Source organism: Sander lucioperca, chromosome 16, assembly GCF_008315115.2.
Source record: "Sander lucioperca isolate FBNREF2018 chromosome 16, SLUC_FBN_1.2, whole genome shotgun sequence".
Lineage (NCBI taxonomy): Eukaryota > Metazoa > Chordata > Actinopteri > Perciformes > Percidae > Sander > Sander lucioperca.
This window is the reverse complement of record NC_050188.1, coordinates 1,579,363-1,591,464: the sequence shown is the minus strand read 5'-3', so window position 1 is coordinate 1,591,464 and position 12,102 is coordinate 1,579,363. Positions and strand designations below refer to the sequence as shown.

The 12,102-nt window shown below is 40.7% G+C and overlaps 1 protein-coding gene across 3 annotated transcripts; it reads right to left on the bottom strand.

Annotated features, from left to right (window-relative positions):
- Positions 1–136: 136 nt before the first annotated feature.
- tomm34 (translocase of outer mitochondrial membrane 34) lies at positions 137–11,150 on the bottom strand. Of its 3 annotated transcripts, XR_004895436.1 has the most exons (9): positions 10,765–11,108; positions 8,898–9,048; positions 6,858–6,957; positions 6,175–6,327; positions 4,429–4,601; positions 4,166–4,313; positions 2,059–2,185; positions 373–655; positions 137–321 (listed from the first exon to the last, which is right to left on the bottom strand). XR_004895436.1 is itself a non-coding variant. In XM_031296750.2 (8 exons), exons 2-8 carry the CDS (start codon positions 9,025–9,027, stop codon positions 554–556), a joined length of 933 nt encoding a protein of 310 aa, XP_031152610.1. In that variant the 5' UTR covers positions 9,028–9,048; positions 11,014–11,150; the 3' UTR covers positions 137–553. The 3 variants fall into 3 exon arrangements, 2 of the variants coding, with proteins under 2 accessions (XP_031152610.1, XP_031152609.1); XM_031296750.2 differs by having other exon boundaries at positions 137–655; positions 11,014–11,150; XM_031296749.2 differs by having other exon boundaries at positions 137–655.
- Between the last annotated feature and the right edge of the window lie 952 nt (positions 11,151–12,102).

The following is a 12,102-nucleotide window of genomic DNA, read 5'->3' as shown; positions in this document are numbered from 1 at the left end:
ACATTTGGATGCCTCATCATATGGTAGATGATCTTTGGTGCCAGATGTGGGAGCGCTAAGAAAAAGCTGAAAAGGTTTTTGTGGCATCCAGCAGGAGCTTCACATGATGGCTGACTACCTGCTGAACTTCACTTTCACAAATGATGATGGCTAAGGCTTATTTCTCAGTTAGAATTATGATGCGTCTCAATAATTTCAGCTCTTATAAATAACCATAAATACTCAGTGACACTAGAACTGGTAGAATACAAACATTGCCAAGGCTTCTTCCTGATACACCCTCGGTTCTCATCGACCAGAGCTGCGTTTTCCAGAAGAGACACGAGACCGAGCTCCCGTTTGTTCCAGTGAGTAGACGGATCAAACGGGCTCGGTGTGAATGAAACTTTTGGGAAACGCAGGTCAAAGTCTCTGACCTAAAGCGGCTGTATCCTGTCACTGTTCGGCTGCCTTCTGTCGCCCGACTCTTCATCGAAACATCCCCTTCCTCTCCTTTCTGTACGCAGTGCAGTGACAGATCCTTACCGCCGCCTCCAGAGTCTCTGATGTGTGCTCATTTCTTCTTCTGCACCTCCTGCAGCATCTTCAGGCCAGCCGAGTTGTTTGGTTCCACTTTGAGCAGGCTGTTCAGGTTCTCCTCACAGGCTCTGATGTCCTGCAGGAATGACCACGAGAATTAAGAGTGGGAAACTAAGAGGTGGAGTGGTTACACAAACAAACAAAAAAAAGAGGAAACGTGCAGGCTGATTTGGGAATTGCAGGTGTCCCCACGTGTGTGTGTTTTCTTAAATGTAAATGGATTCATCCCTGAAGATTACTTTTATTCTGGAATACATTTTGTTTAAAAAGAAATTCATCGTGACCATATTAGAACTAGGAAAGACGATTAGGGAGTTGCGGAGATTCTGTGTGTAGGGTTTAGGGGGGGATCTATCGGCAGAAATGGAATATAATATTCATAAGTATGTTTTCATTGGTGTATTATCACCTGAAACTAAGAATTGTGGTTTGGTTTAGCTTAGCATGAGCCCTTCATGTCTACAAAGGGAGCAGAGCCCACCAGTTTTCTACAGTAGCCCACAAGAAGAACACAAGAACCAACCGAGCACTGGCTCTAGAGAGGGCCGTTGATGTTTTCAGCAGTTTGTACTACACGCTTGGAAAGGGACAGCTGAGCGGGGGGGTATTCAGTTGGCTGCAATCTGCAACCTCACCGCCAGATGCCACCAAATCCTACGCACTGCTCTTCAACTGCGGGTTTCTCTCCCAGACACAAATCCTTCAACCAGACAGTCACGTTGAAAGAAATGCTAGGTAAAATAATAATGATCCTACGCTGAACAAACCGTAGTACCACCACCAGCACCTCAGTTGCTCTGTAGTTTTTTCACATTTGATATATGTCTATGTGGGTGTCTTAATATGACGTGTTTTGTATGGGTTACATGTTTTATGTGTTCTACATGTGGTTTTGTGCTATGGAAAGAAGATGTGAGGAAATGATTATCCCTATGGGACAATAAAGACTATCTCAAATATTTCTGGCAAAAGCTGAAAAATACAAACCTTCATGAAACTTAAGATGTATTGCACATACACGTGCTAAACTGTGCAGCGTGTTCAATGCACACCTGCCTTGAGATCATTATGGGGACTTTTTCCTGATCCAGAATCCAGGTAAGGATGTATATTAAAATGGGCTGAACAAATAGCAGAGTTTAGTCATCTGTGTCTATTGAATGTTGTACTTTGGCAATATTTGTGCTGGGTTAGGTTTATTCAGGAAATCGTGGCTGTGACGTTGTCTACAGAATTCCAACCTCCAAAACACAAAGTGGACAGATGCAAGTGTACAGAGCTCTGTGGGGTGTGGTGTGTGTGTGTTTTGAATACTGATGAGGAGAGGTGGCCAGGGGGGGGGATACATCAGCAATTAGGAAATGCTTTTATTTTGTCAACCGCCCTACAATCCTCCAGACAGACACTTGATACGTACGCCTGGTTACTCCTGCGTGGGAATCAGAAACAGAAGTGCAGTGATCGAGATCACCCTCTCACCTTGAGCTCCTTGTGAGCCTGAGCCCTCCTGTAGAGAGCCTTGATGTTGCTGCTGTCAATCATCAGAGCCTCGTCACAGTCTCTGACAGCGTCTCTGTACTGCTTCACTGACAGGTAACACAGCGCCCTGATATCACACACACACAGATCAAATTCAATCAAAATTATGAAAACTTATAAAGAAATGTCTAGGCAAAAACCTACTGGTCTGTTTGAACTGTTTTCACTTAACACAAAAAATGATTGTCAATATATTTTTATTGAGTTCCTCATTGGCTGTCGATAGTGTTGCTATATGAAGATATGATAGATATGATCCTGTATAGATATTGCCCTGGATGTCTATGGGAGGCTTTTAATCTGTACTGATTCGTTACATAATACATTCTGACCAGAGTACACTCACATATGCATGGAAACAAATTGATATTGTTAATTATAATTATTACACTGGGTTACAGTGGAGAATTTTAAAACGCCACGAATGGTTTAAACTATTTTACAGAATTTCTATCCTGAAAACAAGTACTGCATATTTCTTATTATTTTCTTGACTTAATCCGTATTTTAAATTCCAAAAATTGGTATCGTCCTTGAACGATTAACGCGTTACATACAGTTTTTGCATTTCTTAACGGTATAACTTTTTGCAATCTCCTAAATCTGATACACTTATGTCCACAGGAAATTCTGATTGGCTGACAGATGAGGACATCTCAAACATATTCAGCAGTTTAGGGCACTTTCCCACCTACAGTTCGGTAGACTCGGTGCGATTCAGGGGTGAAGTTCCAACATTGTTGTATTTTTGATTTGGTTTGATTTGTGTTCCCACTGCACTTTGTCAAACGCACCAAATATTGTAAACAAATGCGACGCGGTGGAAGCAGTCGCCTGTCTATTAGACAGAATACCCAAGTGAAACTCTGCAAACTTCCCTTTTCAGCTGACAAAACAGCGAGTTGTCGAGCATTTCGTTCTTCGAATGAGACCGAAGGAGAAGGCGGGTCCTGATGGGAGAAACTGAATGCACTGTTTGTTGGTTCACTTCCTATATTTGGTAGCCTGGATGCCAGCCGAACTTAGCCCCGCCCACAACATTTGAGGTCGGGAAGTTCAGTCTGGACTTGATCCGTTGTGGAGCAACTATGCTCGAACCAATCAAATTGTCAGGGTGGGCTTTATACGATGACGGACAGATGATCAACAGTAACGGAATCAACCACGTCACCAAAGAGCGCTTGGGTTCAGTTTGTTTACAACAAAGGTGGCTGCCGCTGGAGAACTGAGATGTGTAGATTCCGCCATCGCGTCTGTTATAAAAGATATCGACAGCGCATTCATTTTAAAAGAGGAACAGAGAACCGCGATCACGTATGTATACACATTGCCACACCCGTCCGCATGACACGGAAACTGCCGGCTCTGCCTTTGCTCTGTTGAAGCCATGGATGTATTAAGAGTTCATCATACTCTGGATTCGGCTACTAGTGAATGTTAAAAATGTTAAAAACGTGACGTTTTAAACAAGGACCCTTTAATTGTCGGGCTGGTAAGTTGATGTACCCCCAAAACAAATCATCCGCTGAAATATAGAAGTTTCTTTCGCCATGCAAAGTCTATGGGAAAGTCTTTCTGGGCCAGAGGGGCGCAGTTCCACCGTTGGCTGCTAAGCCCATGGTTGCTTTAAGACATGGCGCTGTTCCTCGGGGGTTGGTCGAAGCCTGCCTTTGACTCTCCGTTGCTCTGATTGGTTGTAGGTCTATCCAATTGAGTGCAGAGGCATTTTTTCCCCCCTGGTTCGGTTGAAACACGCCCCGTAATCACAGCCCAATGGAGCAGTATGACGGCGTCAGGCTATATATTTGGGTGTTATCGCCTAAAGTAAAACCACGCTGTCGTGCACTTGGACACGATACTAGGTCCACGTTTTCAGGCCGACCAGAGTTCGAATGAGCTTTTACACCACCTCCGCTATCCAACAAAACGCTCTGGGGTTCGGTTTAAACGGACCAAAAGTTTCAGGTGTGAAGACACCCGTAACCCCCGTTTCATCAGCCATTGAAGGGATTAAACAAATGGATGTATGAATGAAGACGAGACCCACCGGTTGGTGTAGGTTGTGATCTCAGTGGGGTTGTGTTTGAGGCTCTGGCTGTACTTCTCTATGGCCTTCTTGTACTCTCCTTTCTTCACCAGGGCGTTGCCTTCTTCTTTCAGGGCGTGGGCTTTCTTTTTGTCTTTATCACTGGGAACTATCCAGAGGAGAAGAATGTGATGATAAATGCTTGTGAATCATTTATTAAAAAGACATTTTATAATTTAAATTACATGAGCAGAAAACACAACAGAAAATATAAATGTTCTTACTAGGTTTGTTCATTTGTCTGTTGACGTTCTGTTTCGGGGGAGGGTTTGGTTGCGCACCGTTGGTTGTAGCTTTCTGGGCTAGTTTCTCTCTAACAGACAGAGGAACGGTGGGGATGGGAGGAAGCTTTTCTCTCCATGACAGACCGTCGGCCTCTGTGAGAGCCTTCGTCATCCTGGGACACAAAAACAAAAACACAGAGAGCAGAATATAAAAAACTGTGTAATGGCTTTTTTCTGCATGCTATACGATGCCATTTTTCAACATCCTATGCTATTACTGTTTTCAACGTAAATTCTTTAGTGGCACACTGGCTCTGTGGTTATCACTGCTGCCAACAGACAATCAGCAAGTAATCACTGCAGACTCTGACCCAGGTTTGATACCCAGTCGACGCTGGGCATTTTTTTCGACATGCTATACTATGACTTTTTTTCTATACCTTCATACATGACTATCACTTTTTTTCAACATACTATACTGTTTTTGAGACATGCTATGACTAATTTCCGATATACTATACTATGACATTTTCATCACTTTTTTTTCGACATGCTATACTATGTTTTTTTCACTTTTTGAGACATGCTATGACTAATTTCTGATATACTATACTATTCACTTTTTATCGAAATCTTCTTTCAAGATACTATACTTTGACTTTATTCGACATATCTATATATTTTGCTGGCACACTGGCTCAGTTGTTAGCACAGCATGCTATACACATACAATGCTATGACTTTTTTTCGACATACTACACTTTTTAAATGGCTTTTTCGAAATGCAATTCGACTTTTTAATCACTTTTTCCGACATATATATACACACTATGACTTTTTAAATACTATATATACAAAGTTTTTTTTTAACATTCTATACTATGACTTTTTCCAACATACTATTCTATGACTTTATTCGACACACTATACTATTACTGTTTTCAACATGAATTCTGGCTTTTTTTCGACATAATATACTATGACATTTTTCCTTTTAAGGTTTTTTTGGGCATTTTAGGCCTTATTTTATTTTTTTGACATACTCTACTATGACTTTTTTAGGATAAACTTTACCATGACTTTTTTCGACATGCTATCATATGACTATCACTTTTTTGACGTACCTATACTATAACTTTTCGACATGCTATACTAGGACTTTTCTTTTCAAAAAACATATTCCACTTTTGATTAATACATTTTTGGTATTATTCAACATTTCAATGCAATACATACTTATTAAAACCATTCCCACTTTTCCAGCTATCCTCACTACTACATCTTCTTACGCAATTATGGAAGCAATCCAGTTTAGCTTTAGCAATTTAGCTTTTCAGCATTCACAAGCATTTGCTGCAGGAAATGCATTTTCTAGTTCTAGTCAGCTAGTGTTAACTCCAACAACAGGTTGATAGAAACAACTAGAAATACACATCCTGGTGTGAACGCAACTCACGCATCCTCACAAGCTTGATGAAAAACTGACCACCTCAACAGTGCTCTGTGTGAACATGAAGCTCAATAACGTCAAAGTTATAGATGTGGATTCATGCTCGTTTTGACACTATGAAGAAGAAAGTACCCTAAATATGACTGAAACAACATCTCTCTCTGTATCTTTTTTGAATTACTCCTCAGACTGGCTAAATCTGAAAACACTGGTTGATTTTGCCTCTCTTGATATTTGACATGCCATCCATCCATCCATCCATCCATCACCGCTCGGCCAGTCTACAGCCCAGGTACCTGTTGGTGCCGTCATGAGCAGCAGCTATATTGCAGTCGATCTGCAGAGCAGTCTTGTAGTCTACGTAAGCCTGCCTGTAGCGCTCCAGAGCTTCGTAGGCAGAGGCACGACGGAGCAGGGACTTCACATTGAATGGGAACAACTCCAGAGACCTGAGAGGAAATATGTGCAGTTCACAAGTTAGACACTCATCCAGATGACTTACAATGAGAAAAGACTTAAAGGCTTAATCTCCCATGGAAACAAGGTCAAAAGTCAAATCTGCAAGAGACCGTGGACGTCTAAAAAAAATCTAAAAACATCCTTACTACAACACAATGTTGGTGGCATGAAGGTAAACATGTTAATCATTGATTATCACTTTTTTTAATTAAAAAAAGAGCTCAAGTGTGTGTATGTTTGTCAATCTGGGCTATCTTTTTGATAAGTCTGGCTCTTTTATGAGTTTAGCTTATTTGGAAATCTGAGCTACGTTAGAACATAAAGAGACGAGTGTCATAATCCAAAAAAAAAAACCTGGACGATGAGAATTTATATTGATGTGGTATAACTAAAACAAAGTGATATTTGAAACAACAAAACACATGTTACAAAAAGTAACACAACTGCACAGAATCACAGACTACAGATACCATGTTGTAAAATGTAAAGAAAATACTAAATCGGAAATAAAAACACTTACATATTGCAGTCTTTAACACACTCCGCACAATTGCCATCTTTCAGGTAGCTGGCTGCACGGTTTGAGTACAAAATGCCCAAATCCTCTGGTTCCTTTTTATCTTAAGAGACAAATTAGATAGTTTAAGATGAGCACCAAACTGGTCATGAAGTCAAACATGATTCAGCTATGTTCATTTAGAATTCACATAACAGGAAAGAAGAGCGAAGGCCAACTGACGAGATGGACAGCCATAATAAAAAGAGAGAGCTACTGGGGTGGACTAAACATTGATGAGAGTGTCAGGACCAAAGCAGTGTGGTAACCATGCAGATCATTTTTCACTATGAAATATTTTTTGATCGGGAAATAAAGGAACAGGCTTAAAACGGTTGACAGTGAGGTCTGTGAATTGACCCCTAAAATAAGTATACCTTTTTATAACATCTTCAGACTTTAAGCTCCTTGTTTTTCTTTATGAAAATACATTTTTTCAGACTGCTACAGAGATCCTAGGCCTCTGGCCTAAAACAAATACTAGTACAAAAGAAAACGGTATGGTAAACAAATGTTTTAACACTAAAATGGATGCGTTTGACTTTATAATGCCTAGTTCAATGTTACCTTTAGCCTCTCTGTTATTTTTCATGTACTATTTGCTTTGTTCTAATATTTATTTAGATACATGTAGCATCTACTACTGACTTGAGTTTTCATTGTACACTGCTTGTGTTATTATATGCTTGAGTGGGTATCCACAGAGCGATTCGGGGATGAACTTGCAACATTGTTGCATTTTGTTAAGACTGCATTTTTGTTAACCGCACATAATATCTGAGTGAAACTCCCCGACACTTCCTGGTCTCGGAAATAATGAAGCAACGCTAAATATATAACGTCTTTGGGTTTCTGGTTTTGCTTTAGTGTTTCTAAGATTTTAAAAGAAGGCAAACAATCTGAGCAGCTGACAGACAGCGAGGAAAGGAGGGCGCCCTGATGAGAGAGAAAGATGATGATGATGATGTGTTGTCACACAGACGACAAGCCATGTGTGCACATAACATAGTAGGTTATGGATATGAAAGTTATCTTCCCTGAAATCTTAGAAGTAAAGAAGGTTGAAATTGCAGGTTAGTAAATGTTTTTTGGTTCACTTCCCGTATTTGGGTTGGATCGCGTTCTCACCTGAAGTAAACCGAACTCTAGCGGACTTGGATGCGAACCGAGGCCCCCTGTTTTCAAGCGTACCAGAGGTTGGTCGTTTGGTCCGTACCAGCGTTTGTATGAACTTTCACACCACCCCAAACAGACCGGACTATCCCATAAAACGCTCCAGGGTTCGGTTTAAATGGACCGAACAGCTCAGGTGCGAAAGCAACCTAAAATGTATCAGCATACGGATTGACATGGAAACCCTTTAAAAAATATATTTTGACCGGACAAAAATCAGACTAGGATCGAAACGTAAAAAAACTAGTGCAGTGCCCGTTTGGATCGTGTGCCTGTTTGTAACCGGCTGCATTGCTTGGTTCCCAGTATTATTATTATTTTTTTTTTTTACAACTTTACGGCTCATCTAGAGATTTGGCGTGTCCCCTTTTTTCGTCTAGCCGTCAACCATCCAGGTAACGATGTGGCCCGGGCGGGGGAAGGAGGGAGCCTCGTTCAGCCTGCTGGGGAAGCTGCTCTTTAACAGCATGCTGGACAGTCCAAGAGCCTGGGCATTCATCTTCCATGTGTTTGTGTACGATTAATTTCATCATTTGCATGTAGGATAGACAGCAATCAGTTTTTGGCAGATGGCCACATTTTTGGCACGACAGCCTGTGAACCGCAATAAATGAGCCTTCTAGGAATGTAGAATCTGCCCGCCCGCGCTGCTGTACTGCGCATGCGGGAGACACGCGCGCAAAGATTCCTCAATTTACAGTTAGCATTTGGGCTGGAGATATGGCTTTATCATTGATGACGTTGTTCAAAAGCCCTGCATCTATTGCATATCTGAAATACTAAGTGCACTTTTGTTTGTATCCACACAGGTAATATCTAAGCAGCACTTACTGGACTTCTCCAGCTCTTTGATCGCCTGGCTGTAAATATTGGTGGCCTCTCCATACTGGCCTGTCTTGAAACATTCATTTCCAGCTTGTTTCAACTCCGTCCAGGTCTTGGACCTCTGTTTTTGAGGCATCTCCACTTGTTTAACCGTTATCTGAAAAGATCAAACACTGGTTAGCATCTGTGCATGAAAACAATCTCGGTCAACTGATCACAGTGGCAAATGGATTCAGACATTGAACAGGGGAAACCTCATATACCTCCTCTAAACTAAACCGCCTCCATATGAAGTGACTAAAAAACAGCTTACAAATACAACCTCCCATACTACTTCTTTCAAAAAACAGTATGTCCTTCATGGCTCACACGCATCTTTTCACTGTATGTAAAAGTGTTATTGCAATGAACACCATGTATCTATGTTTACTGTGGTACTGTTTAAGTACTCAGTGTCTCTATAACAATTATACAATGACAGAGGTGAACAGATTATGGCTCCCAGCAAATAGGATCTTGGGTATTCTCTAAATGTATTGGTTAAAGATTCAGTCTCACTGAGGAATTTGATATCCTCCATTTGCTTCCATACACAGAACCAAACTGTGCTGAAAGAATTTCTAGGTCATGCATCAATTTGACTTTTTCGCTCCAGATGACTTTTTAAAAAGGTTATATTAGATGGTCATACATTATTTTAGAGCTTATGCAAACTTACTGCATTCGATCTGTGCATTCCTAGTAAACGTCAGACAAATCCTAAACATCCAAAGTCTATGAGTGCATAAAAACCTGTCAATATAAGTATTGCAAAATAAAAAAACATATAAAAACATATTCATGTGTCAGATCTTAAAACACTTTACTTCCTTTATGAGGTGGCACTAGGCATTAGGTGGTTGAGAAAAACCTGATAAAATATGCAAATAACATTGCACACTTTTGATCCACTTAGTGCTTAGGTTATTAGGCCAAGGTTTAGTTCCTGTTCAAACTGTTTTATTGAGCTGTTCATTTCACCTTTTGGTCATTTTGAAGGCTGTACCTACCATTCAATTGCATTGGGTTACTGAGAGGTGTTCATAATATTTAGAATATCCCCCTTGATATAAATTAATAAACACCTATTTGTTATACTTTGTGTCAATACATACCGTATTGTTAGCCCAGTTCATATTTAAAACATCTTGTCATAGTTTTTAAACCCTTTACATTTTTTGTTATCCTTCATTAAATTAGCTTACATAAACAATAAAGTTGGTAATAGCATATATTTTACAATCATGTGCATATATATTCACTTAACGTTATACGTTTACTAATGAAACAAAACTGAATTCCTGAAGGTAACCCAAGAATGTATTGCAGGGCTGTTGTGTTACTAAACTGCGTAGTTGTAGCTCGGTGGACAAATAACGTTAAACTAGAAACCCTCAGTATAAAATAGAGACGTAATGTTTGCCAATGATGTCCAAACAGTAATTTAACATTTGTCTTAAATCTATTGAGCCCAGTTTACGTAGCTACACACTGCAACGTTACCGACGTACCATGTTAACTAACTGGTTGTGTTGTAGCCTGGTACCTAACGTTAGCTGCTAATAGCTGCTCAAGCAGAGCGACACTGTGTCGGAACTAGCACTTAAAGTTCAGCTACTTCAAAATAAGACATACCTGGTTATGTTCCAGAGTTATCTTTTGTTTTAACTAGCATTAATTCCACTCGGTTGTTGCTTAACTGCTAAGTTAGCTCGCTGGCTAAGTTATGCTAATTCGAGTGGCGTTTTAATATAGTATAGCTAGCTAACTTAGCAGGCTAACCACACTCCAACAGCTAGCTATGCTAATATAAGGAAGCTCGCACACTTCTTACCGGCTGCCGGTTCTGAAAGAAATCAACACAGCGAAGAAGCCCTCCTCGTCACGACACAGATGACTTGGTCGAAACGACTAACGACTACCTGAAAATATCTGTAACGTTACCCGTTGTGTACGTTGTTAATACTGACATTACTCTGTGGAAGTTAACAATATTTAATTTCTCCTGGTCGTTTGGAGCCACGCGGCTTTCCTCTGCCTTTGCGGGGGTTTGTGCTGAGGGGTGCTGTACCAAGGAACTCGCCGGGCAGCTGACTGTAGTCACGCTAACTTCTCAGTTTGATGCTTGTTGGGGGCCACAGTACGTTTCGTTTCCTTGTTCACGCTGCGTTCAAGTCCTTTGGAAATTGTAAGACTTTGGACGAGCGTTGTGCGCCCTCTGGTGGCCAAATTGGATGTAGAATTGTAGGATGTAGCACTTTGGTGGCTTTGAAGAGCAAACAGTAAACTTTCTCTTCCATATAGCCTATAAGTGGCAGGCATAGTGTAGCCTACACAGGAACATCTGTACAGAGTATGGGCAGAAAGTCCCATGGTCAAAGTGGGAGGCATCTCCAAAGTTGGCTGAGAATGACAGAGCTAAGATCCTGTGGAAATCTCAGATCCAGACTGATACAAATGCTGATAGCTAACCAATCGGAAATCGTGGTGGTCGACAAACAGCAGAAGAAGGCAGTTGTGATAGACAGCAAGATCAAGAAGAATGATTAGGAGGAGCTTGGAAAATATCAAGGGCTTAGAGAGGAGCTAGAAAAGATGTGGAAAGTGAAGGCAACAACAGTTGTCCCAGTGGTAATTGGAGCACTCAGGGCTGTAACTCCCAAACTGGGACAGTGGCTCCAGCAAATTCCAGGAACGACATCTGAGATCTCTGTCCAGAAGAGTGCAGTCCTAGGAACAGCTGATACTGCACAGAACCCTCAGGCTACCAGGCAACTAGTAGAGGATCCAAACTTGGAGGAAGAAAAAGACCCCCAGTATGGAGGTCCCCATTCCCCAGTAGGGAATTTTATTCTTTTATGTACATGATAGTTCTATGTTTATTTATTTTTTTTACCCGTCATATAAGCATTTGATGGTAAACTTCATGACAGGTCCAAATGGTTTTGCTTTACTTGAGGTCAAGGGAAAATATCCATGACACAATTATAATGCTCTCATGACAGCCAATGTAAAAAAAATAAATAACTTAACTTAATGACAGTTTAATCTAACGTTAACACATAAAGCTAAATAGTTTATTAAAGTTTGATAATTGGGCCTGTCATGACATATTTATGACAGGTTATGTTGTCTAGGTTAATGTCAAGTTGTCATTACAAAGACATCGACA

Bases quoted from the DNA above. Each gene is read 5' to 3' on its own strand.
- tomm34 (XM_031296750.2), bottom strand. From the start codon at position 9,027: ATGCCTCAAAAACAGAGGTCCAAGACCTGGACGGAGTTGAAACAAGCT. The intron at 4,314-4,428 runs GTAAGAACATTT...TCCTCTGGATAG, and splicing joins CAGACAAATGAACAAACCTA to TTCCCAGTGATAAAGACAAA. The intron at 2,186-4,165 runs GTGGGTCTCGTC...GTGTGATATCAG, and splicing joins ATCACAACCTACACCAACCG to GGCGCTGTGTTACCTGTCAG.